The sequence below is a fragment of the Hylobates moloch genome, unplaced genomic scaffold (assembly GCF_009828535.3).
Source record: "Hylobates moloch isolate HMO894 unplaced genomic scaffold, HMol_V3 SCAFFOLD_10, whole genome shotgun sequence".
In the NCBI taxonomy this organism is placed as follows: Eukaryota; Metazoa; Chordata; class Mammalia; order Primates; family Hylobatidae; genus Hylobates; species Hylobates moloch.
Window position 1 is genome coordinate 25,832,458 of NW_026652285.1, and position 26,604 is coordinate 25,859,061.

At 55.1% G+C, this 26,604-nt stretch overlaps 1 protein-coding gene across 3 annotated transcripts; it reads right to left on the minus strand.

Annotated features, from left to right (window-relative positions):
- Positions 1-1,636: 1,636 nt before the first annotated feature.
- On the minus strand, positions 1,637-25,505 carry KCNH4 (potassium voltage-gated channel subfamily H member 4). Of its 3 annotated transcripts, none has more exons than XM_032163646.2 (17): positions 25,266-25,505; positions 23,186-23,419; positions 22,724-22,870; positions 22,493-22,620; positions 20,467-20,710; positions 19,986-20,143; positions 16,222-16,429; positions 14,541-14,735; positions 13,911-14,110; positions 10,435-10,684; positions 9,575-9,819; positions 8,576-8,614; positions 8,052-8,404; positions 7,674-7,780; positions 6,682-6,755; positions 4,545-4,921; positions 1,637-1,864 (listed from the first exon to the last, which is right to left on the minus strand). In XM_032163646.2, exons 1-17 carry the CDS (start codon positions 25,339-25,341, stop codon positions 1,660-1,662), a joined length of 3,240 nt encoding a protein of 1,079 aa, XP_032019537.1. In that variant the 5' UTR covers positions 25,342-25,505; the 3' UTR covers positions 1,637-1,659. The 3 variants fall into 3 exon arrangements, 2 of the variants coding, with proteins under 2 accessions (XP_032019537.1, XP_032019538.1); XR_004249763.2 differs by having other exon boundaries at positions 1,789-1,864; positions 4,217-4,921; XM_032163647.2 differs by lacking the exons at positions 1,637-1,864; positions 6,682-6,755 and having other exon boundaries at positions 4,756-4,921.
- Between the last annotated feature and the right edge of the window lie 1,099 nt (positions 25,506-26,604).

Genomic DNA, 26,604 nt, shown 5'->3' on the forward strand with positions numbered 1-26,604 from the left:
TTTTGAGACGGAGTCTCACTGTGTAGCCCAGGCTGGAGTGTAGTGGTGAGATCTCGGCTCGCTGCAACCTCCGCCTCCCGGGTTCAAGCGATTCTCCTGCCTCAGCCTCCCGAGGAGCTGGGATTATAGGCAAACACCACCACGCCCGACTAATTTTTGTATTTTTTAGTAGAGACGAGGTTTCGCCATGTTGGCCAGGCTGGTCTCGAACTCCTGACCTCAGGTGATCCGCCATCTTCGGCCTCTCAAAGTGCTGAGATTACAGGCCTGAGCCACCGCGCCCAGCCTACGGCCGGGAACTTTTTAAGGCTAAGCCTGTCATCCGCGTCACCGCCGGTTCCGGCAGCCCCGAGGGAAGGCGGGTGGTGGAGCGTTGGAAGAGGGCAGAGGATTGTGTGTGCAGAATTGGGAAAGAAAAAACGTGGTGCGAATGAATATGCACGCGAGGCCTCAGTCCTGTGAACTCGCTGATCTGGAGAAGCCCCTGTCTGCACTTTCCGCCCGATTGCCAGGGGCGTCTGTGATGTGGAAGGTGAGGAAAGCGCTGCAGGAAGGGTTCTCTGCAGGATGCTGGGTGAGATCAAAGGGAGAGCTTCTGCCACCACCTCCTACTTGGTGTGTGCGGGGGGCCGGCACAAAGACCATGTCTGCCTCTGCCTTCCCCTGCTCCTAGCCAGGGTCAGCTCTTATCTCTGACGCGGAATACAGAGCTGGACAACCTCTGCCTCTGCCCTCTCCATCCCTAAATAAAGACTAGAACCACCCCCACTCTGCACTCTCCCCACCTATGGATCAGGAATATTTATTTCTTCTGCTCCTCTCAATATGGATTGGGCCCGCTCCTGATTCCTCCCACCCTTACCTCTCAACACAGACCAGTACCTCCTCTTCTTTTGCATCTCACCCTCCAGGGACACTACTGAAAACCTGTGTGGAATCAAAGCTCACCTGAGACAGCTGTGGCCATTGTGCCTATAACGCCAACACCAGGCATATCCTGGAGCCTCAGTTGGAGAATTTACCTGTCTTGGACAACCTGCCACAAAACTGTGCCCACATCTAGTTCCATCTGGTCACCAGGGCGTCTCTCTTTCTTACATCTGTAACACACAATCCCCCCTTCTGCGCCAGTGATCATGAGAAGTGAAAAGGAAGAGGGAAGAGAGGGCTTGTTGGGAGGACAGAGGGGATGGGGCAGAGTGGGATTCCTAGCAGGTTCTGGCTGGTGACAAGCTCTTCCCCCAGCCCCCCTGCCATACCCAGCTCTGGAACAGTTCCTTATACAGGAGGGATGGGTAGTCCCCTAGGCCCACCTTTCCAAGGCTGGAGGTGGGCCAAAGCCAGGACTCTGTCCTTCCCACATACTGTGTGCGTATATGGCTGTGACTGGGGTGCAGGGGAGAGAAGAGGGTATAATAGGCCCATAGTGACTAATTAAGTTTCTTCCTCATCCCTGAGGCCCCTGGTGGTGTGAATGTGGTGCCAAGTAGATTGGCTGGTGCCTCTGCCCTTCCTAGAGATAGCAACTTGGCCCTGGGGTACAGCAAAGGTGAGGGTGGGGAGTGATTGCTGCGTTGGTCTTTCAAAGCCCTGGGGCTCTCAAGAGTAACCCCCAGAAACACCCAGAGCCAATAACTACAAAAATAAAGAGTTTATTTCCTATCCAAAAGTGAGCCCAGGGTGTTGGGTGGTAGAGGAAAGCTGGAGACCTGGGCGAGTTTTGGAGCAGTCCAGGCCCTGAGTGAGACCATGTTGTAATGGGGGAGAACAGGCTTGGCAGCGGTCTGGGGTCAGGGAAAGGATAGGGAGTGCTGTGGGGATTTTTGAGTTGCTAGCAGCAGAAGAGACCACCTTGAGAGACAGCCTGCAGAGAGACAGAAACAGAGATGTTGACAGACCCACGCCTAGGAGTAGAAGCAGACATTACTGGGCCCAAAAAGCACCTGTTGGGCACAGGGACCTGGGAACACACTGTTAGGTAAGGCAGGGGTTGCAAACCCAAACCCTGGGCTCCACCCCGGACATTCCAAATTGGGTGAGGCCCAGGAATCTGCTTTTTTATTTTTTTATTTTTTTGAGCCTCCGGGCCTGGCAGAATCTGCATTTTAATAGGATCTCAGGTAGTTCTGATGGACACTCAAGTTTTGAGAAGTCAAATACCCACAGAGACCAGACAAAAATTTCAAACAAGGGAAGCTAGCTGGGTGTCGGGAGATGATCAAGAAAGGTGGTGACTGCGAAGTAGAGTGCAGAGCAGGTCCCATCTAAAGAGGACAGTGGCCACCCAGCCCAGCTGATTGCCAATTACTGCCAGATGGAATGTTAGCCCACGGTAGCCTGATGTCCTGAGGTTGTTTTTGTTTTGTTTTTTTGTTTTGTTTTGTTTGAGCAAGGTCTCACTCTGTCACCCAGGCTGGAGTGCAGTGAGTGGTGTGATCACCGCTCACTGCAGCCTCAACCTCCTGGGCTGAAGAGATCCTCGCACTTCAGCTTCCAGAGTAGCTGGAACCACAGGCACACACCACTACACCTGGCTAATTTTATAATTTTTATAGAGATGGACAGGGGGGTGTCTTGCTATGTTGCCCAGGCTGGTCTTGAACTCCTGGGTTCAAGTCATCCTTCCACCTCAGCTTCTGGAGTAGCTGGAACCACAGGCACTCACCACTACACCTGGCTAATTTTTATTTATTTATTTATTTATTTATTTTTGAGGCGGAGTTTCACTCTTATTGCCCAGACTTGAGTGCAATGGCACGATCTCGGCTCACTGCAACCTCCACCTCCCAGGTTCAAGCGATTCTCCTGCCTCAGCCTCCCGAGTAGCTGGGATTACAGGCATGCACCACCATGCCCAGCTAATTTTTGTATTTTTAGTAGAGATGGGGTTTCTCCGTGTTGGTCAGGCTGGTCTTGAACTCCGGACCTCAGGTGATCCACCCTCCTCGGCCTCCCAAAGTGCTGGGATTACAGGCGTGAGCCACCATGCCCAGCCTACACCTGGCTAGTTTTAAAAATATTTTTATAGGCTGGGTGCGGTAGCTCACACTTGTAATCCCAGCACTTTGGGAGGATGAGGCAGGCGGATCACGAGATCAGGAGATCGAGACCATCCTGGCTAACATGGTGAAACCTCGTCTCTACTAAAAATACAAAAAATTAGCCGGGTGTGGTGGCGGGCACCTGTAGTCCCAGCTACTTGGGAGGCTGAGGCAGGAGAATGGCATGAACCCGGGAGGTGGAGCTTGCAGTGAGACGAGATTGTACCACTGCACTCCAGGCTGGGCGACAGAGAGAGACTCTGTCTCTATAAAAAAAATATATATTTTTTTATAGAGATCGATAGGGTCTCGCTATGTTGCTCAGGCGGATCTCAAACTCATGGGCTCAAGCAATCCTCCCACCTCGGCCTCCCAAAGGGCTGGGATTACAGGCATGAACCACTGTGCCCAGTGCTACATTTTGTAGAGAAACTGGATTCCTATATAACCATATAACCTGTCTCTCTCTCTCTTTTTTTTTTTTTTTTTTTGAGACAGAGTCTCACTCTGTCGCCCAGGCTGGAGCGCAGTGGTGCAATCTTGGCTCATTGCAACCTCCTCCTCCCGGGTTCAAGCGATTCTCCTGCCTCAGCCTCCCGAGTAGCTGCGATTACAGGCATGTGCCACCACGCCCGGCTAATTTTGTATTTTTAGTAGAGACGAAGTTTCTGCATGTTGGTCAGGCTGGTCTCGAACTCCTGACCTCAGGTGATCCGCCTGCCTTGGCCTCCCAAAGTGCTAGGATTACAGGCGTGAGCCACCGCACCTGGCCCTGTCTCATTTTTAATATTGGAACTAACTCATATTTTGAAAATAATGCTGTGAGAGCCGAAGAGTACATATCTGGAGCCATCCATTTGTTTCCTGCGTGGGCTGTGGGATGAGGTGAGTCTCTCCAGCCTGGGCTCATGGTGGGCAGCCTAAGAATCATGGGTTGCTCAAATTCCAAGCAACATCTCAAACCTACCCCTCTCTAGGTAACATTGCTCTTAAGGTCCTCAGCAGAGACCCAGGGGCTGAGGCAGAAGACCTCACAATACCACTAAGCTATCTTCAAGCAAAATCCTACAACCTGTCTCTCTTGCTATAGACGCTAAGATCCTGCCTGGTCTTGCCTTCATGTCCTAGGCTGGAGCTGGGTCCCTTGCCCATCCCCTCTGCTCCCCCATCTCTACCTGCCTCCAGGTCCTGGGGAGAAAGTAGGATCTCATCTGCCCAGCCCAATGGGCACTGCGGTTCATCTCATGCCTGCTGGGTTCCACAGCCCTCAGGTGGCTCCCCTCACAGAGGGGGAGGTTGGGGAAGGTTTGGAAAAGGGAATAGCGTCAGAGGTAACCACGCTTGGTTAAAAAGTCCAGAAATCCAGAGCCAACCAGGCCAGCTGGTGGCTGCTGACCCCAAGGCAGGAAGCCAAGGGGCCCAGGTCCTCCCTGAGTGGTGAGCGGCAACGCCCACCCCAGACAGGCCTGGGCCCTGGGCCAGGGTCAGTGGAACGTGTCTGACCTGGACTGGAAACTGTGCCTCAAGAGGCTTGGGGTTGGGGGTGAGGCCTCTGGCACTGGAGAGGGTCCCAGAGGGTCAGGCTCTGAGGGGTAGGGGGGCAATATGGAAGGTCTCAAGTCCAGGAGCGCAGTCCCTGTCTCCATGGTCCCCACACTGGCTGCGCAGTGAACTTCAGCAAGCGTAGTATCCTGGAGGCTGGGTGGTGGTCTGGACGCACAAGGAGAGAGGCATGGTGGCCTCAGCTGTGGACAAGGAGGGTCTGGGGTCCAAGCGGAGCCTGCTGGGTGGCCTGGGGGACCCAGCCTGGCCTGCAGCAGGCCCATGATGTGCCGCAGCTCCCGGCTAAGCTGAGACACCTCCTGATTGAGACGAGAGATCTGTTGAAAACACATCGAGTTGTTTCACAGGTGCCACAGTAATAACAAGGTGCACCCCCCTCTCCAGTTTACAAAGCTCTTTCGCAGCCACTTTCTGCTCATGGCCACCCTGGGAAAAAGGCAGGATGAAGGTTATTTTTGCCTAGATGGAAAATGCCCCAGTCTCTTTCCAGAAAGGATTGGGACAGCAGATATTGCTATTCCTCCCCTACACACACACACACTTGCGAGCTTTCCCAAGATGTCAAAAAATGTGCTCAAAGAGGCCACACATCTGTGAAGTGACAGCCTTATTCTCAGCTGATCCCATCGCCCAAGCTCAAGGGTCTCTATCAGTGCTTTTCACACTTCAGCGACTATAGAATCAACTGAGAAACTTTTGAAAAGGCACATTTCTGGGCTCCGCCCCAGACATTCCCAATCCTAAGAGGCCCAGAAATCTGCACTTAATAGGTTGTCAGGTAGTTCTTTTTATTTTTTCTTTTTTTTTGTTTTTGAGATGGAGTCTCACCCTGTCACCAGGCTGGAGTGCAATGGCGCGATCTCGGCTCACTGTAAGCTCTGCCTCCTGGGTTCATGCGATTCTCCTGCCTCAGCCTCCCGAGTAGCCGAGACTATAGGCATGTGCCACCACGCCCGGCTAATTTTTTTTGTATTTTTAGTAGAGACAGGGTTTCACCGTGTTAGCCAGGGTGGTCTCCATCTCCTGACCTCGTGATCCACCCACCTTAGCCTCCCAAAGTGCTGGGATTACAGGCGTGAGCCACCGCTCCCGGCCTATCAGGTAGTTCTGACAGATACTTGTTTGGGAACCACTGGCCTAGAACTGAGGGATGCCTGAGGCCTTGAGTGGACTTGCCCTCAAGCTTGCCGAACAAGCGCCAGCCCCGCCCAGGCCCCAGGGCCTGAAACAGCCCAGGCACCACCCCTCTGGGATGCGCGATGTTTATCAGAACACAGGGAAGGCCGGCTCCCAGGGGCTGGGCCTGGTTGCTCTGTGGTGACAACTCTGAGATCCGTTGGAGAGGAGGCAGAGGATGCGCCTCAGCATATAGAATCTAGGTTCTTCCTGGACAGAATTCAGACATCTGGATCCAGGTGCCCCAGGCCTGAAGGCCTCTCAGCCTCCCTGTCCCCTGCCCCCGCATCTGCTTAGCACTCATTATCCCTGGCTGGGTTAAGGGAAAGAGGTGGGGCCTATGCAGGAGAGAGTCCTACAGTGGTGGAGGGAGAAGGGATCCTCTTATCAGGCTGGAAAACTTGAGCCAGTTGGGGAGGAAGGGAACCAACTGGTACTGAGTGCCTACGACATGCCAGGGACTGGACCAGGCACATATGCACTCTCATTTCATCCTTAAAACTCTGGGAAGCACATATTACTATTTCCCCATTTTAGATGAGGAAGTTTAAGTTCAGAGCGGTTGTGGGACTTGCCCAAGGTCATCTAGCTAGCGTGAATAGCTCTTCTTTTTTTTTTTTTTTTTCTGAGACAGAGTCTTGCCCTGTCGCCCAGGCTGGAGTGCAATGGCGCGATTTCGTCTCACTGCAACCTCTGCCTCCCAGGTTCAAGCGATTCTCCTGCCTCAGCCTCCCGAGTAGCTGGGACTACAAGTGCCTGGCTAATTTTTGTATTTTTTAGTAGAGATGGGGTTTCGTCCTGTTGGCCAGGCTGGTCCCAAACTCCTGACCTCAAGTGAGCCACTGTGTCGGATCTGAAATGCTGTTATATCAGGCGCATCTCTGAGCTAGCCCCAACCCACCTCCTGGTTCAGCCGGCAAACCTTTTCCTTCACCTCCTCAGCCTCACTGGCCAATTCTGGGCTGGGCCTGGTCCCTGCAGGGTGAAGGGATGCAGGTGAGTTCATGGAGCATTAATACCTGAGCCTATAACTTGGGCTGGAATCCTCCTGTCATTGGGCAGGCGAAGAGCAGGGGGAGACAAAGCTCTAGGGTCTGTGAGATGGGAAACCTAAACTCCTCAGCCTGGTTTTGAGCCCCTGTGTAACTCTCCAGCCTCATCCTGCCCCTTACCCCATCTTGGTACGGAGCTTCTCTTTGGTGTCTGAACACAACATCCCTCTGGTTTTCATGCCTTTCAACAACCGTTTTTTTGTTTGTTTGTTTGTTTGTTTTTGAGATGGGGTCTCACTCTGTTGCCCAGGGTGGAGTGCAGTGGTGTGCTCTCAGTTCACTGCAACCTCTGTCTGCCAGGTTCAAGCAATTCTCCTGCCTCAGCCTTCCGAGTAACTGGGATTACAGGTGTGCACCACCACGCCTGGCTAATTTTTGTATTTTTAGTAGAGATGGGGCTTTGCCATATTGGCCAGGCTGGTCTCGAACTCCTGACCTCAGATGATCCACCCTCATCAGCCTCCCAAAGTGCTTGGGATTACAGGCATGAGCTACCATGCCCAGCTCAATAACTGTTTTGCTCCACTCTTCAAGATCCCACCCACCCTTTAAGAAGCAACCCAAGCATCCCCTCCTCTAGAAGGAAGTCGAGTGGGCACCTTCCCCTACTACCACAGAGTCCTGTTCTTGTCTGTCATGGTATTTAGCATCTGGAATTGTTTATCTGTGTACAGAGGTGTCTCTCTGCTAGACTCACTCCAAGAGCGTGGGCCAGGTCTGTTTTATCTGTGTATTCCCAGGATGGCACCTGGCACATGGTAGGCCCCTACTGCATATGGGATGGATGGACAGGTGGATGGGCAGATGGATGACAGGGTTGAAGTCCACTGTTGGCCCTTACCTGTAGGGGGCGCCTGGGAGCGGGGTCTTGGCAGCTCAGGCCTCCTGCTGAACCGGAATGAAGGGGCCTCAGCTGTGCTGCCAGAGTCCTCAATGCCATCCACTATCCTGGAGACAGGGCAGTGCTCATCAGCACTATGGGGTGAAGGTAAGGGCCAGAGCAGAGCAGACAGAGGGGGACTGGGGGCAGCAGTGCCAGGGGGCGGAGCAAGAGCGGCAGTCAAAGTGGGTTGGGGTTGCAAGCTGTGGTTGGAAGGGTGCGGTGGGCACACGGGCAGAGACGGGATGGAGCACTGTTTGGAACGCCGGGGATAGAGCCCAGAGAAGGTTCTGGAAGCCAGTAGGGGTTTTGGGAAAGCAGGGGAGGCTGGCGTCTCACCGGGGACTGAGGTCCGGAGGTCCAAAGGTTCCCAGTGGGGGAATGAGAAGCTGAGGGGGCTTCCAGGCAGCAGAGCACCTGGGGGGGCCGTGAGGGGAGGCGCTGTGGCCCTGGCCAGCCAGGGCAGGGGACAGGGATGGGGATAAGGAAGGAGAGGAGACAAGGGCTGAGAATGGGGGCAGCTCCTCGCCCAAAAGGCTGACCAGGGAGCCCCGAGGCCGTGCTGGGCTGAGGTTGGGCAGCAGGAGGGGCCGTCGGGGCCTGGGACCACCCCCAGTCTCCGTGCCACTCTCGGCCTCTGTGATGGATGGCAGCGTCTTGTCTGAGGAGGAGCCAAGGCTTTCTGAGCGGGGCTGCGGGCAGAGGGGGCAGCTGATGTCGCAGGACAGTGAACAACAGACCCCTTCATTAAGTAAGAGCCTTCGCCAGCGGATGTAGCTCCCCATCCGTGGAAAGGGGGATGCTGCTACCCATCTCACCCTCTCCCCAGGGCAATTCAATCCCACCCAGGAAGTGGGTGTTACCTGGGAGAGGCGAGGGGATCGGGAAAAGCGGCTGAGGCCCTGTGGGGACATAGGAGAGTTCAAGCTGACTCCTGCCTTCCGGTGGCCATAGCGCAGCCCCTACCTGTCCCACCCAACAGTGTTATGGGGTTGAGAATGTGGAGTCTTTTGTGGAGCTGAGTCAGAAACTACATCTCTAACTCAAACAAACACTGCATAGCAAAGTGAGACTGAAAAGCAGCAAAAGACCAAGGCCCAAGGTGTAATGTACAGGCCCGGCCCAGAGCCTAAAACAAAGTGGACTCAGGAGACATTTGGTGAGAGAAGAAGAGGAAGCCCCAGGGCATGATGACCCGTCCAGAGAGGGGCTTGAAAGAGGAACACATGAGGGGGTTGTTTCTAAAGGGAGGAGCCTGGCTGGGCACAGTGGCTCACGCCTGTAATCCCAGCACTTTGGGAGGCTGAGGCGGGTGGATCACCTGAGGTCAGGAGTTCGAGACCAGCCTGGCCAACATGGCAAAACCCCATCTCTACTAAAAATACAAAAATTAGCCAGGCATGGCATGCACACCTGTCATCCCAGCTACTTGGGAGGCTGAGGCAGGAGAATCACTTGAACCCCGGAGGTGGAGGTTGCAGTGAGCTGAGATCGCGCCACTACACTCCAGGCTGGGTGACAGAGCCAGACTGTCTCAAAAAAACAAAAAAACAAAAACAAAGGGAGGGTCCTTTGAAGGAGTCAGGAGTCTCAAGTGGGGCTGAGGGGTGGTCAGCAGGAGATAGGGCAGTAGAGTTGGGAGTAGAAGGTGATGAGAGACGGCCAGGGGCCTGGGTGATGGCCAGTGTAGTGTCAGCGGGGTTGGAAGGTATGAGGCAGGTAAGGGGCAATGGAGGAGGGTGCCTGGGCTTCAGGCATGATGTTTTTAGGGTGGAGGGAGGTTCATGGGACTCTCAGGCTGGGGAGGTCTGCTTTGGAGGAAGGCACTCTGGAAGGATGGCGGCCATCAGGGGTGTACATACACTGGTGTCAGAGCCCTGGCGCAGGTTGAAGGTGAGGTCCCGGGGCAGGCCAGCCCGGAAGGCAGCCCCATACTCAGGATAGAGCCTCAGGACCTCAGCCAGCCCTGGGCTGCTCAGCTGCTGCAGGCCACAGTAGGTCAGAGCTTTCACATCAGCGCTGGTCTTCAGCACGAAGCTTGGGTCTGCTCCCAACCCAGGCTCCTGCCCCAGCTCAGGGATATCTGCTCCAATCAGGTCCCCTTTCCCTGTAGGTAAGGGATGGGGACAGTCAGCTGGGGCAGTGAGAATGAAAGGATATCAGCTGGAGATGCTCAGTGGATTTGAGGGGTGGTCAGTGTGTTTGAAGGATGGTTGAAGGTGAGCCAGTCAATGGGATTGGTGGAAATAACCAATGGAATTGGGAAAAGGTCAGTGGAGAATGACTGGTAAGGTTGGGAGACAGTCAGTGGGAGCGAGTAGGGCCAGAGGAATGATCAATGGAATTGGGTGATAAAAATCACAATGGCCAGAGGGGTCGGGTCAGTTAGAGGGTAAAGGTGAATGGAGTTTAGGGTCACTGGGGAAAGGTCAATGGGGTTGGGAAATGGAGCAATAGGAAAGGATCAATTGAGCTGGGGGACAGTCGCAGGGAAAGGTTGATGGGTTGAGGGATGCCCAAGGGGATTAGGGGAGAATCAGAGGGGAATTGTCAAAAGGGGATGGTTGCAGGGCGGAGGGACTGAGAGAGTACTCCTCAGCAGGAACTATAGGTATCCGTGAGGGGTATCCTATTTCCTAGAATCCTGGCCATTCCCAAGTCCTCGGCCGGGGGAGCGGGGGGTGGTTCCGGGGTAGGTAGTAGGGGGTAACGGTGTCCTTACCCAGGATGGCCAGCACCATGTTGTCTCGGAGCACCTCAAGTGAGCCGGAGCAGACATAGTAGTGTGCCTGCAGGGCATCCCCACGGCGCAACAGGTACTCGCCCGGAGCGCAGAACGAGGTCTTGATGTGCAGCGATAGGGCCCGCAGGCAGCCCCTGCTCGCTGCCCCGAACAGCGGCAGCTGCAGGATCTCCCGATTCAGGTGCATAGCAATGTCAGCTCTCAGCTCGTCTGGGAAGTCACGCAGTAACTGCATAAGGGGCATAGGTCATTCTGGCCATCCCCTTGCAGTTACTACTTGAGTCTACAAATGTGCTGAGCTGTCTTCAAAGAGAGAATTCCTCTTGCCCTTGCTTTGAAGTCACTCATTCCAGACCTTCAGTACAACCTCCGTGTCTAACCTCAATTTTGCTGGCTGCGTGAACCTCACAGCCCAATTTCAGGGGCAGAGACCAGGTCTTCTCCCATCAGTTCCCTGCCTGTGGCTACATGCTGGTCACTTAACCTCATCATTCAGAAGCCATCCCTTGGGGGTAAGCCTTCAACTGGGAGTCAGGAGTCAGCTCAGCTCCTAAGTCCCTGTGGACCTTGGGCAACCCATTTCCGCTCGCTGGGCCTCAGTATCCCAGTCTGTATCTCAGTCTGTAAAATGCAGAGTTGTTATTAGACCATGGGCACTACCAATGACCTCTTATGGCCACACTCCATGTTCACATCCTCACATGGAGCCCCTTGGCCACCCTGGCTTATTGAACTCTCCCCTTGGCCCCCCTGGGCTCCTGTGAGGGGTTTCCTCCTGGTTCCTCCCACCTCTCCCACTGCTCATTTCCTCATTTCTCCCAGGCTCCTCCTCCTCGGCCAATACCCTGGACTCTCACTTTCCACACTCTCCCTGCATCATGGCAACTGGCCCCATGGCTTCCCCACCGAGTGCCCTGAGCCCTAACTCTGGGTCCAGATCTGATCTCTTTTTTCTTTTTTTTTTTGAGGCAGAGTCTCGCTCTGTTACCCAAGCTGGAGTTCAGTGGCACGATCTCAGCTCACTGCAACCTCCGCCTCCCAGGTTCAAGTGATTCTCCTGCCTCAGCCTCCCGAGTAGGTGGGATTACAAGCACGCACCAACACGCCCAGCTAATTTTGTATTTTTAGTAGAGACGGGGTTTCACCATGTTGCCCAGGATGGTCTCAAACTCCCAACCTCAGGTGCTCTGCCCGCCTCTGCCTCCCAAAGTGCTGGGATTACAGGCATGAGCCACCGCACCCAGCCAAGAGCTGATTCCCATCTACCTACTGGGCAACCTCCCTCTGGACCTCCCCCAGGCACCTTACTCTCCTCTTGGTCTGACCCGGGACTCTCACCTTCATCCCAAAGCCCTTCTTCCCCCTGTTACGCCTCCATCCCCACCCTTGGCCTAAGCCAGAAAACTGGGAGTCACTCTGAGTTCCTCTCCTGCAATCAGCAGGAGATCACCATGTTCCACAGATCCCATCCTCAGAGATACCTCACCAATCCATTCCCTCCAAGATCCCCACACCACTCCCCAGCCTAAATATTATGCAGGATAAAATCTAAATTCTAGGCCATCCCTGAGCTGGGCCTGTTGCCTCCCAGCCCATGTCGTGCCCTCCTGCCCTGCCTTCTCCCTCCGCAGCACTCACATGCCTGTTCCTGCAGGCTTACTGAGCCGCTTTCAGTTCCCTAAAGCGCTCACTCTACTTTTTTGTGCCATCACTTCTGGCATGTGTCCCTAAGGCCATTTCTACCTGGGATTGCCACCTTCCTTGACTCCTCCTCACCCAGGCACAATGAGGACCCAAAGGCAGAAGGCACTGACATCCCTCCTTTACAGCCCCATTCACCGCTGCACTCTCTGTTCATCTTTCTGCCTCCCTCGCCATTCTGGGTCTCCCTGAGGGCCAGGGCCTTGTGTCATCATCTCTAAGCTCTGTGTGCCCAGCACCAAGGCTGGCCCAAAGCAGGCACTCAGGAAATGTTGGCAGAAGGGAGAGTCGCATCAGCTGGGCCCTGAGCTCTTTCATTCCCATATTCAAGTGCAAAGAAACAAGAATTTGGCTAGCTGTGGTGGTGCATGCCTGTAATCCCAGCAAATTGGGAGGCTGAAGCAGGTGTATCACGATGTCAAGAGTTCGAGACAAGCCTGACCAACGTGGTGAAACCCCGTCTCTACTAAGAATACAAAAATCAGCCAAGCATGGTGGCAGGTGCCTGTAATGCCAGATACTCAGGAAGCTGAGGCAGGAGAATTCCTTGAACCTGGGAGGCAGAGGTTGCAGTGAGCCAAGGGCATGCCACTGCACTCTAGCATGGGGGACAGAGCAAGACTCCTTCTCGAAAAAAGAAAAAAAAAAAAAGAAACAAGAATTTGTATTTTGGGTGAACGTGTGCCCTTGTGAACAATACCTCACCCCCCTGGGCCCTGTTTGCCTCCCTTTTATTTTATTTATTTATTTTTTATTTTTATTTTTATTTATTTATTTATTTATTTTGAGACGGAGTCTTGCTCTGTCACCCAGGCTGGAGTGCAGTGGCGCGATCTCGGCTCACTGCAAGCTCCGCCTCCCGGGTTCACGCCATTCTCCTGCCTCAGCCTCTCCGAGTAGCTGGGACTACAGGCGCCCGCCACCACGCCCGGCTAATTTTTTGTATTTTTAGTAGAGACGGGGTTTCACCGTGGTCTTGATTTCCTGACCTCGTGATCCACCCGCCTCGGCCTCCCAAAGTGCTGGGATTACAAGCGTGAGCCACCGCGCCCGGCTTATTTTTATTTTTGAGACAGTCTCACTCTGTCGCCCAGGCTGGAGTGCAATGGCACAATTTCGGCTCACTGCAATCTCCGCCTCCCAGGTTCACGCCATTCTCCTGCCTCGGCCTCCTGAGTAGCTGGGACTACAGGTGCATGCTGCCATGCCCGGCTAATTTTTTGTATTTTTAGTAGAGATGGGGTTTCACCGTGTTAGCCAGGATGGTCTCGATCTTCTGACCTTGTGATCCGCCCGCCTCGGCCTCCCAAAGTGCTGGGATTACAGGCGTGAGCCACCGCGCTCGGGGCCTCCATTTTATTTATTTATTTATTTTGAGACAGAGTCTAGCTCTGTCACCCAGGCTGGAGTGCAGTGGCATGATCTTGGCTCACTGCAGCCTCTGCCTCCCTGGTTCAAGTGATTCTCGTGCCTCAGTCTCCCTAGTAGCTGGGATTACAGGCGTGCACCACCACAGCTGGCTAATTTTCATATTTTTAGCAGAGACAGGGTTTCACCATGTCACCCAGGCTGGTCTTCAACTCCTGACCTCAAGTAACCTGCCCGCTTTAGCCTTCCAAAGTGCTGGGATTACAGGTGTGAGCCGCTGCACTCGGCCTGCCTCCGTTTTAAGCCACGGGGGCAGCGACCCCTTCTCCACCCCACTGCAGGGCCACGCGGAGGGCGAGGGCAAGATGGGAGACCCTGCACGCTACCTCGTTGGCGTCGATGCCGCTGTTGACGGCCCACGTGGTCTGGAAGTATTCGAGCATGCGCTGCTTGAGCGGCCGCGGCAGGCGGTGCACACTGATGAAGTCCTTGAGGTCCTTCATGCGGCTGTGGTAGAGCGAGCGGCGCGAGTACATGCGCTGGATGATGGCTGTCACGTTCCCGAACACCACCGCGTGCATCAGGGCTGCAGTAGCAGCAGCGGGCCTGTCAGGGGCGGCCACCCCTCTGGCCACCTCCCCAGCTCCCAAACCCACCCTGTCCTGGACCAAGAGCCAGCGGGCTCCTGTGTGCCTACTGGGTGCCAGGCACTAGACTAAGGGTGGGGAATAGGGAGTGGTCCAGAGATGGGTAACACCCCATGCTCCTCTCAGGCCTCCCCACCATTAGGTCATGAACCTGGGTTTCCCATCCCCTTTGCAAGAGGCCACTCCTGTTTGTGGCATCCCCAGGGCCAGCACATAGTGGGCACTCAGGAAACGTCCATGAATGAATGCGTGACTGTCTGGACTTGGGTAGACACCTCGGGCAGATGTCTTGCCCTCTCTGGGCCTCAGTTTCCCCGTGCACGCTGGGCTTCGCAGGGCCCCACTGAGGTGTGGCAGGTCTGGCCTCACCGCCTATGAGCATCGTGCAGATGGAGAAGATCTTCTCGGCGTCGGTGTTGGCACACACGTTGCCAAAGCCCACGCTGGTGAGGCTGCTTAGAGTGAAATACAGTGCCGCGATGTAGGCGCTGCGCCGCGATGGGCCGCCCACCGAGCCATTGACATAGGGCACCTCCAGACGCTTGCCCAGCTCATGCAACCAGCCTGCAGGGTGGACGGATGCAGGGAACCCTGGCTGTGCCAGCGGTGGAGAACCAGGGTTCCCTGAGCCACCTACGCTTGACCTTCGGCAAGTATTTATACACAGGTTGGCACAGGAAATGTGGGGAGTGGCCTGGGCCTGTGTCTCCCCATGGTGCATTGGTTACAGTTGCATTCCAAGGCTGCCAACTCACTACATTGCTGAGTGTTCAAAGGCTCCTGAAACTTTCTAATAGTTTATGGTGCACCTGCTGTATACAAAGTGTTGGGGAATTGACCCAGCCAAACACACCCTGCCCTGGTGGAACCTATAGCCTGGAGGGGAAAGAGACGTGACATAAATCATTACAGGTGGGAGGTGAGCTCCTGGAAGGAAAGTATTGTATAGGGTGTGTTAAGAATCCTAACAGGTTAAGGAAAGCCAACCCATTGGCAGTTGGGGGTTCTGGACATGGTGCCTGGAAGGCACGCTCCTTAGGACAGGACATTTTGGTTGAGACACATGGAACTGAAGGAACATTGGTTCTAAGTGAGGCAGGGAACAGAAAATCCATCTAGGTGGAGAGGGAAGACAAAAGAGGGAGGATTCCAGAGAGGAAAACAACATGTTCCAGGCCCAGCGTGAGAAAGCAGTACGTCCTGGATCCAGGAGAGAGTCTGGTGTGGCTGCAGTGCAGGGAGCACGGGAGAACGGGAAGGCAGGTGGGGAGAGAGGGGGCACAGGGCTGCCCAGGGTGTGCAGTGAGTGTGGACTTCATTTGGAGGGCAGTGGGAAGCCACTGAAGGAATCTCAGAAGGAGTGTGGCAGGTCAACGTTGAATCCTGGAACACCCATTTGGCTGTGGTGAGGAGGGTGGTTGTGGGGGGGATGAGAAGGGGGTTGGGAGATCAGTAGGGAGGCTATTGCACAGGCCTGGGTGAGAAAGGGAGGTGGAGTGGACTGGGAAGGGGCAGAGAGGATGGAGAGAAAAGGCCAGATTCACGGGACATTTGAGAGGTGGTATTGATATGGTGGGCTAGGTGTGGGGTAAAGGAAAGGGAGGTGTCAGGACCATGCCTGGCATCTGACAGGCCTTTCAGAGGGATTCCAAGGGCCTGGGACTGTCTCCTGGCACATGGCCATGAAGCTTGGAGAAAGAGGGATTGATGGGGGCAGAGATGCCAAGCTCTTTCTGGGACTTTTCACGCGCTGCTCTTTCTGCCTGAAACACACCCCTCCACCCTCACAGTGTTTCCTGCGTTGTACTTTGTTCACTATCACTGGTCTTGCTCCCCCGCTAGGCTGTGAGTTCCCCCCAACCTGCCCCCCAAAACAGAGCCCTTGTCTGCAAATCAATATTCCCATGCTTGATCCAGAAAGAGCTCAACGCATGTTTGTTGGATGGATAGAGGAATATGGGATGAGGGGTGTGGGTACTGGTGGAGGCATCAGCTTGGGGATGGTACAGGTGGACAGGTGGTCTGTGAAAGTTTGGGGTCGGTGGCTCACCAATGTCCCAGAGCAGCGGGTCATTGGCCTCCATCTCCCGGCGCCCGATGACATACCAGATGCAGGCCATCCAGTGGGCAAGGAGCGCAAAGACTGACATGAGCAGTGTGAGCACCACAGCACTGCACTGAGAGTACCGCTCCAGCTTCTGCAGCAGCCGCAGCAGCCGCAGCAGCCGCACTGTCTTCAGCAGGTGCACCAGCGAGGTCTGCAGGAAGGTGGCGGGGGAGGCTGTCAGCAGGCACACCTCCTCCGAGCCCTCAGAGTCCCCTCCCAGGGCCTTCCCACCAGACACCCTGGAGCCAGGGGAGGCTGCAACAGGAAAGACATCCTTGCTGTCCTGAGAAAGTAGCCAGGGAATGCAGCAGGAAGGGAATAATAACAATAAAACAAACAGTGGCTAACATTTTGTAATTACTTTTTTTTTTTTTTTTTTTGAGACAGAGTCTTGCTCTGTAGCCAGGCTGGAGTGCAGTGGCGCGATCTTGGCTCACTGCAACCTCTGCCTCCCAGGTTCAAGCGATTCAAGGCTGCCTCAGCCTCCCTCCCCAGCTAATTTTTGTATTTTTAGTAGAGACAGGGTTTCACTATGTTGGCCAGGATGGTCTCGATCTCCTGACCCCGTGATCCACCTGCCTCAGCCTCCCAAAGTGCTGGGATTACAAGCGTGAGCCCCTGCACCCAGCCTTAGTAAGTACGTTCTATGTGCTTAGCCAGGCACTGTGCTAAGCATTTGTAATCCTTATTTAACCACACACACACACACACACACACACACACACACACTCTTATACCTTTAGTTCAATTCTCATCATCATTCCCAATTTGCAGATGAATGAACTAAGGCTCAGAGAGGCTAATGACTTGTTCAAGGTCACAGACCAAGGGCATGATAGAGCTGGAACTCAGGGTAGGCATCTGGGCTAACTGACACCACAGTCCACCTTGTGCTCTACGGCCATTAAGCACTGGGAGATGGTAGGGGAGCCAGCCCTGGTCAGAGTCCGGGGATAGGCAACGGTCTCTGCAGAGCCCCAGTAGCGATGGCAGCATTTGTGATGGGGACCCCCCTTCAAGACATGGAGAAGCATAGTGGAGTGGGGACAGGCAAGGACTTGAGGGCTGGGGGAGGCTTATGGACACTTCCTCTTGTGGATCGGCTGTAGATGAAGAGTCGAGCAGAAGAGTTGAGGGGGCAGCAGAGCAGGGACTGAGGGAGCCTGGGCTGTGCTAGGGGTTGACGGAGATAATGGTACCTAGTAAGTGTCCCATATTCACTAATATTACCCGAAGTACCATCTGCATGGTGGTTATCAATATTGATTAGCCCCTCAATCTTGGAGATGGGCAGGGCTTATCTTCTGGGTGTGAGCAGCCTGGCAGCTAGGACTGGAGGCTCTGGGGCAGTGCCTGGGGAACTTGGTATGAAAGCACCTCACTGCCCCTCCAGGAACATTCCCCACAGCCCTGGCCCTACACTGCTCCTGGACCACCTCGTGCAATTTTTCTCTAATTTTAGGTGAAGGAACTGGAAAGGAGGTGGCTCTGATTCCTCCACATGGACCCTCACCAGGGTTTAATGCCTGCCCCCAGCTCCCAGAGCCCTTGACTGAAAGCTTGAGTTCTTCAGGGCTTCCCTCAGTCAGCTGCCCTTGGGCCCCACTCTCTTAGGGATACTCCTGTCATTCTCCTTGGACTAGAATATTCAGGCCTGGCTCCTTCAAGTCTGCAGCTCTGCCAGTGCCTGCTCATCTTCTGTCTCTGCTCTACCTCTCTCTGGCCCCCAGTGGTATTCCTTATCTCACCAGACCATCCACTCAGGGGCCCTGGTTACCTGGGAAGCAGGGTGGTATGTTGGAAAAAATACTAGACTGGAAGTTTAGAGATCCGGTTCTTTTTTTTTTTTTTTTGAGACGGAGTCTCTGTCGCCCAGGCTGGAGTGCAGTGGCTCAATCTCGGCTCACTGCAAGCTCCGCCTCCCAGGTTCATGCCATTCTCCTGTCTCAGCCTCTCCGAGTAGCTGGGACTACAGGCACCTGCCACCATGCCTGGCTAACTTTTTTGTATTTTTAGTAGAGACGGGGTTTCACCGTGTTAGCCAGGATGGTCTGGATCTCCTGACCTCGTGATCTGCCCGCCTGGGCCTCCCAAAGTGCTGGGATTACAGGGTGATCCACTGCGCCCGGCCAAGCTGGAGTGCAGTGGAGCGATCTTGGCTCACTGCAACCTCCACCTCTGGGACTCAAGCGATTCTTGTGCCTCAGCCTCCGGAGTAGCTGGGACTACAGGTATGCGCCAGCACAGCCGGCTAATTTTTTGTGTTTTAGTAGAGATGGGGTTTCACCTGTTGCCCAGGGTGGAGAGACCTGGTTCTAATCTCCTGCCTGCCCCTGCTAGCTATGTGACCTTCAGCAAGTCACTGAACCTCTCTGAGCCTCTGTACCTACCTCTGAAAAAGGATAAGGATCTGCCCTGAAGGGTCCCCGTGGGGCTCCCATGTGCTGACGAGTGTGAAAGAACGTAGGGAACTGTAACGTGCTCCCAAAGGGACCTGAGAGGAGGGGCAGGGGGCTCTCTGCAGTCTCCCACTCCCCAGCTGATGGTGCCTGGTGGGCATAGAGGGGTGGGCGCACTCCTGGGGAGGGGTAGGGAGATCTGCTCAGAATGTTCAGAGCCTCGAGGCAGACGTACACACATGCACGTGTGTGGGAGCGTGCACACACGTGTGCACAGCCAGGAGAGGAGGCCCACAGCCCGTTGGCGGCTAGTTAAATTCGGCTGCGTGTAGGTGGTTTCCTGCTATAGCTGAGTGCAGGGAGAGAGCACACAAGGAAACTGCTCCCCACTTCCCCACCCCACACCCAAGGGGGCCTGGGGACATGGGGTAGCACTGCCCCACCCTGGACTTGAGAAGACCTACTATCTGCTGGCTGGGGCCACAGATGACCACTCAGGGCACCTCCAGAGTGTCCCCAGGGATCTGTGAGGACTCAGGTCCTGGCATTCTTTGCCTCTGAATTCACCCCACAGCCTCTAACTCCTTGTCTAGGTTTACTATGCTCCCCCAAATGCTTGCTGTCCTCATCTCCTACCAGCTAAATCCTACTCGCCCTTTAAGGTCTAGCTATACTCCCGCCTCCCTCAGGAAACCTTCCCAGACCCCTCCAGCCTCTGCCCAACAAGGGCGCTTTTGCTTCCCAGGTGCTGGCCAGACTTCAGATCATTTTTACACACACTCATGTTCCAGCCTGGAACTCCAAGGTCAGCCCAGCCCCTCTGTAGCATACCCGGGCCCCATCTTCCACCCCCATTCACCTCTTCTGTCACTGATGTGCTCTGCGGCATTCCTGCCCCCTCACCAGTTTAGCTGTTTAGAGGCTGAATCCTTGTTCCTTTTCCCCACAGTGGCCATGCCCCACACAGTGCTTTGCAGACAGCTAAATGCTCATCAGTTGTTTGTTAAATAAAAATGTGAAAAGTACCACTCATTTGGCATCAGACCAATGCCGCCTTGGTAGCCACAGTTAGCTTTTCATTTGTCTCAGCTTCCCTCGGAGATTGTGAGCTGAGCTCCCCAGGATCACAGACCCTCCGGGATCCTCCCAGTACCTAGCACAGGGCTATGCCCAGAGCAGGTGCCTGATAAATATCTGCAGATGGATTGATGGAAAGGGGCATATCTGGGTTTGGGGTCAATCCCTTCCTGGAAGATGCTGTGCTGAAGTTGGGAGGTTGGGCTGGATGGTGGGATGGAGGTCACTCACCACAGTGATGTTGAAGACGTAAAGCAGGTCAAAGGGCAGAGCAGCAATAAGGTCGACGAAGAACCAGGTGGCCAGGTAGTGGAGGCCAATGGAACGAGGAGCAGAGATCACCTGGCCGGACTGGGACACATAGGTGGTGCGGAAGTTCAGGATGATATCTGGGGGTGCAAGAGGCTATTACTGGGGGGCCTTGGCCAAGGGGTCAAGAAACCGAGAAAGCTGGGAACAAGCTTTGGAGACCCAGACTGGAGGAGGAGGCAGGCATGGAGTGATAGATTGGGCTTCTGGCTGGTCCTTAGGGAGGACAGGTCACAAGGCTGAAGGCTGCGGGGAGCAGGACACATGGGCCATTGGGACTTAAAGATGCAGAAAGGGAGGGGCTCTGAATGCCTGGGTCATGTGGGCCCCAGGAGTGGGTGAGGCTTGGCCAAGTGGATCCCCCCAGCCGACCCGCCAGGGTGGGTGAGGCAGAGGGTCTGACCCAGGATGAAGAGCATCTCCACGGCGATGTCGCTGACAAGGGTGTGTCGCGAAGTGATGGGGGTGTCATCGTCACCCGAGAAACAGACGTTGTAGGGGACGGTGACCGCAACGTAGAAGGTGGCAAGGAGGATAAGGCCGTCCCAGATGGCCTTGGGGACGCTGTAGTGGAGGAGGAGGCAGCGAGACCCCCCCACGGAGGCCACCTTGTACTCGGGCACTGATGGCTTTGGCTCAAACACGTTCTAAGGGGAGAGGGGTGGCGGTTGGGGACACTTGAGGGAAAGAGGAGCCAAGATGGGGGGTGGGAAAGGCAGGGGATGGGGAAAGGGAGCAGGTGGGCACTGCAAGGGCACTTTCGACCGTGAATGAAAGGAGATAGAAGGCCAGGAGAGGGGCACAGAGGCTGACACCTGACATTTTCTTCTCCTGCCAAGTACTTCCCAGGCCTCCTCTTTTTTTTTTTTTTTTTTTTTTTTTTTAGATAGGGTCTTGCTCTTTGCCCAGGCTGGAGTGCAATGGCGAGATCTTAGCTCACTGCAACCTCTGCCTCCTGGGTTCAAGTGATTCTCCTGCCACAGCCTCCCAAATAGCTGGGACTACAGGAACATGCCACCACACCTGACTAATTTTTGTATTCTTAGTAGAGACGGGGTTTCGCCATGTTGGCCAGGCTGGTCTTGAACTCCTGACCTCAGGTGATCCACTCACCTCAGCCTCCCAAAGTACTAGGATTACAGACGTGAGCCATTGTGCCCAGCCCCAGGCCCCTGTTTGAACCAATCATGTCTTGTCAAGGATACTTATAAGGCTTGACACTCACCCAACTTAATTTTTACATTTTTAAGTTTAGAGACAAGGTCTCTGTGCCCAGGCTGGAGTGCAGTGGCACCATCATAATTCACTGCAGCCTTAAACTCCTGGGCTAAAGCTATCCTCCTGCCTCAGGCTCCAGAGTAGCTGGGACCATAGGCATGCACCACCATACCCAGATAATTTTTTTTTTTTTGAGAGTTTCACTCTTGTCGCCCAGGCTGGAGTGCAATGGCGCGATCTCGGCTCACCGCAACCTCCGGCTCCCGGGTTCAAGTGATTCTCCTGCCTTAGCCTTCTGAGTAGCTGGGATTACAGGCATGTGCCATCATGCCCATCTAACTTCGTATTTTTAGTAGAGATGGGGTTTCTCCATGTTGGTCAGGCTGGTCTTGAACTCCCAACCTCAGGTTATCCACCTGCCTCGGTCTCCCAAAGCGCTGGGATTACAGGCATCAGCCACTGAGCTGGCCTCCAGATAATTTTTAATTTTTTTTTTTTTTTTGGAGAAGGGGTCTCACTATGTTGCCCGGGCTGGTCTAGAACTCCTGGCCTCAAGCAATCCTCCTGCCGTGGCCTCCCAAAGTGCTGGGATTACAGGCATGAGCCACTGTGCCTGGCCCAACACTCATCCTACTTGAGAAGAAGACTATGACAAATCAGCACATGCTCTAGCTTGAGGGGTCACTAACTTCTCCCTTAAGTTCCTCTTGGGTTCTGGGGGCCCAGTGGGGGCTGGGTATATCCCAGCAGGGAGCAGAGGCTGGCATAGCTCACCGCATTCCCTGTATCCCTAACAGAGGGTTGGGGACTCAATCCCCTGGCTTGGTCAGGATCCTAGGAGGTGGTACACAGGTCTAGATGCCAGGCCTGCAATGAGGGCTTTCTCCCTAGAACTATAGCAGCTTGCAATTTCACCACCCATGGTATAACCCTATCACCCCCGCGCAGGTGAGGTCATTGCTGCTAGAGCAATGTGACATCATCGGAGCAAAGTAATGTCAATCACCTAAGGGAATGAGGGAGATAGGGATAGAAGGGTATTGGGGAAGGATATAGGATGGAGCAGAGAGTAGTATATGGGAAATGGGTGGGCAGAGGAGCAAGCCAAGGAGGGACACCAGACAGACAGGGAAGCGGGGAGACAGTGGCAGGGGTGCCTCAGAATCAAGGCTGGAGGACTTGGGAGATGTTGGGTTGGGGATGGGACTCACATTATTGGCCTTCATGCCTCCCTGGCCCCTGCGGCCAAAGTGGCCGGTCAGTCGGCGTAGGACAGTACGGCTCCGTCTTCTGGCAGACCGAAATTTCCAGGTGGCTCCCCTTCTACCAAGAGAGTTTTCTGTTGGGAAGAAAGGTGCAGAGATACGTTGGGGCACATCCCTTGCGGCTGGTTAGGCGAGGGCTTCTGACCATTCACACGGCCCATCCAGACTTGCTGTTACCGGGATTACTGTCCACGCGGCCTCCTTGGGGGCCAAGTCCTGGGCTTCCACTCTGAGTGATATCCTTGAAGGAAAAGAGGAACAGCACGACCTCCCCCATCTCATTCTTGATGGGCATCATGTCCAGGAGGCACCAAAAGGCCGAGCCTGTAGGCATAGAGAGAGGGAAGGGAGGAGCATGGGCATCCCCGTGGCATGCCTTTCTTCTCATCCCCCTCATCCTCCTAGACATAGTTAAGAGCTTGGCAAAGCAAGAACCAAAAGGAACTTCAGAGATTCTGTCAGCCGATTCCTTCATCTTTCAAATGGGGGAACCCAGGACCAGAGAGGTCAGGGATACGCTCCATCACAGTCAGCTTGTGGCAGTGTGGGGACAAGCACTCAGACTCCTACTGTGCCCAGTGCCCTCTGGATAAGGCTAGGGGTCTAGGCAGAGCTGCAGGGTGGGGTGGGCCCCCTCACCATCCTTGCGGTAGAAGCAGATTTCAGCGCGGTGCTCCTGGTGGCCCTCCAGGGCTTTGTGCAGACGCTGCAGGGCTGGCTCACTGGTCTCTGGGCCGTAGAGAAAACGGCAGCTGCAGGTCTTCTGCATGACCTCGGTGCGACCGTAGCCTGTGAGCTCGCAGAAGCCGTCGGAGCAGTAGACGATGGGAAAGCCCCGTGTGCCCTGTGCGTTGGCCAGCAGGAAGTTGCTGTCTGTGGGAAGAAGAGGTCAAGGTCAGGTCAAGGCTGGTAGGCGAGCTAGCTTCCAGGTGGGCAGCACTTCCTCTAAGTTGGGGTTAGAAGTCACAGAGCCAGAAGCTTCCCAGGTTTCCATGTTGCTCCTGACTCCACTTTGGGATATTCTGAATTGAGAATATGAGAAGATGGAGCAAAGAGACAAGAACTTAAGACAGGACTTAAGCAGGGTCTAACGGGGAGTTGGAGAAGGACCCCAGAAGGTCATGCCATCCATCCCCCCCGCCTTCCAGCTGGTGAGCTGTCACTGTAGAAGGCAGTATAGCATGGTGAGTAAGAGCCTGGGCTCCTGCAACCCTCCACTGCCACTTACTAACTGTGTGACCTTGAGCAAGTTGATGACCTCTTCTGTGCCTGAGCTTTCCTTATTTGCAAAGTAGGGCATAATAGGCCTTCCTCACATGATCGTTGTGAGAGTTACATGAGTTAACTTGGGGAGAACAAGTCCTAGCACATGGTTAAGTGCTACTCTGAGAAGGTGAAAATTTTCCCCCACATTCACTTGGCTTTCTTCCTGTTACAGAGTAAGCAGGGCAGAGATTCTGATGACACCACACCCATTTATTGATAGGAAACCAAAAGGCAGAGATTATCCAAACTCACAGATCTCCTTAGTGTGGAGGCAGACAGTGATGAGTGCTGTCCTCCTTCCCTGCCTTCCAGGGAAGGTCCACTTTTTAGCATTCTTGTAGCTGCTTTCAGGGGATCTGCCCCAGTGCTCAAAGTCTAACGGGAGAGGGCATTGAGCGTATAGCTCCAGCACCCCCCAGCAGCAGAACCCGAGCTGTCTCCCTCCAGCTCCAATAGGTGGGAGGCCAGGGGGACTCCTGTGGGCCATCCAGAGACAGAGACTCAGCTAAGAGATGGGGCCTGTGACACAACCAGTCCTGGTGCTCTAGGAGGGATGACTGTCTGGGGGCAGGGAGGCTGATGGGGACACTGAAGGTGCCTGGGAGGCACGGGGCTCTGGGCACAGCCTCCTTCTTCCATCCCAAGGCCTGTTGCCCCGGTGATGGGCGCTATGGAAACAAGGGGGGCGGGGAAGAGGGTAGGGCCCCGCGGCTCAGTTTCCGCCCTCGGGTACCGCTCCCCCACCATCCAGATCCCGGCCAGGGTTCCCGAGGGAATGGCGGGGTTGGGGGAGGTGAGGGCGGGGAATCTCTGGGTTCCAGAGTGGGAAGAGGGAATGGCGGGAGAAGAGGCGGGGAAGGAGTGATGTGGCTGTCCAAGGTCCTGAACCTGAAACCCAAGCTGCGCTGGGCGAACTGGGAGTTCCCACCGTCGCACAGACCGCTCCCCTCCTCCTGCCTCACCCACCTTAGACACTGACGCCCCACGATTTGGGGGCGCGCGACCTCAATCCAAACTAGGTCCTGCTGAAGTCTGATCTTTTCTCCTTTTTTTCTGGAGGTAGTGGGAGCTGGAGTCTGGGAGTAGACCCCAGAATGCCCGGCCACTTTGCCCCACTTCTGTGTCTCGGATACCCCCATACACGCCCCCAGCACAGCTCTGCCCGTGAGCGGGCGGCTCCAAAGGCCCCTCCTCCGCTCTGCGGCACAAAGAGCCTCTTCTGCCTCGAGTCACACTCCCTAACCTTGGCCCCCGTGCTCTCGGCCCTTTCCCCTCCTCCCCTCGCAGGGCACTCCCCGCCCTGTTCCTGCACCGCGGCTTTGGGAGTTCCTAGAACCGCACCTCCATTCTCCCCCCTCGCCTCGGGTCTCACCATGTCCAGGAGACCCGAGACGGCCCCGAGGAGACTTGGCCCCCAGCTCGAACCTCAAGCCCCGACCTCTGTCCCACTCACGCGTTCCGTCAAAACGGGTGGCGATGGTGTCCAGGAAGGTGTTTTGTGGGGCCAGCAACCCCTTCATGACCGGCATGGCCCCGGGGCGTGGGTTCAAGGCGCGGCGCTGGGGAGCTTTCAGCGCGGCGGGGCCGGAGGGGGCGCGCTGTCGGAGGGGCCGGGGCGCCCCATGCGCCCGCCTGCCTCCTCCCCTCCCTCTTACTGCCGCTGCCGCTGCCGCCGCCTCTGCTCCGAACCCCGTAGCTCTCGGCTCGGCTCAGCGCCGTTTCGGTCCCTCCCCACCTCCCCACGGGCCAGGTTCTTCCCCTCGGGCTCGGCCCGCACTCGCCACGTGGCCCCACACGGGGAGGGGCCGCTAGCGACACCCGCACCCCTCTGGGCAGCCCTCCTCCCAGAGGGGAGCGGCCCACGCGTGTCTCTCGGGGAGAGAATTCGGGGCACGCCCACCGGGAGGGGAGGCCTGAAATGATGGGCGGGGCTTGAATGACAGACCCGCCCTCTTCCAGGGTGGCCACGCCCCCACACGTGGTTCCCTGGCTGCTCCTTGTGGCTCCACCTCGCGGGTTTTCCCGCGCGCCATCCACGCTGGGCTGGTGTCTGGTTCACAGTGCCGCCTGCTGGAATTGAGATATTTCGCAGCACCCCCAGGCCAGTAGCTCCAGTGTGAGATAGCAAGAGTTAAGAGGCTAGTTTGCTGGTAGAGAATGGGCAATGAGAAGGCTTGAAATCCCAACTCTAGAAAGCACCACTCTTACCTCCTGTCTCAGTTTTCCCAAGACACCCTGGCGAACTCTGCCTACTGAGCACACAGCATGGTGGAATGAAAAGAGCTTTGGAGTCCACCAGATAGAGTCCCAGCTCTAGACACGAATCGTGTGATAGCCTCTCCAAGCCCACTTTCCTCATCTGTAAAATGGAGCTGATAATTCTTACCTGATGCAGTCACCGTGAGAATGTAATATCATAATGCATGTCTTTGGTACAAAATAAGTGTCTTGGAGGGCAGTTGCCTCCCTGTTTTCCCTCTTCCTACTGTCTTAATCCTCCTCTCTGCTGCCCTTCAAGTGGAAGGGAGGCTGGAGGCAAGTTTGGGAGAAACTACCTCTGAAAAAGATAGTTTGCAGGTGGGCAGAGTCATGGCTTGCAAATCTCCAAGGATGCACACGTGAACTTTGATCTCTAACTTCTCCAAGATGGAACCAGTACAGCAGCAAGAGGGACCAAAGTGAGACTAGATACAAGACTTTCTCACTACCTATGCAGAAAATTGAGGCAGCTGAGTTCTGTGGCTGAGGGTGGCTGCTTGCCACGACAAAACAGCTGAAGCCAGTGAAAGTGG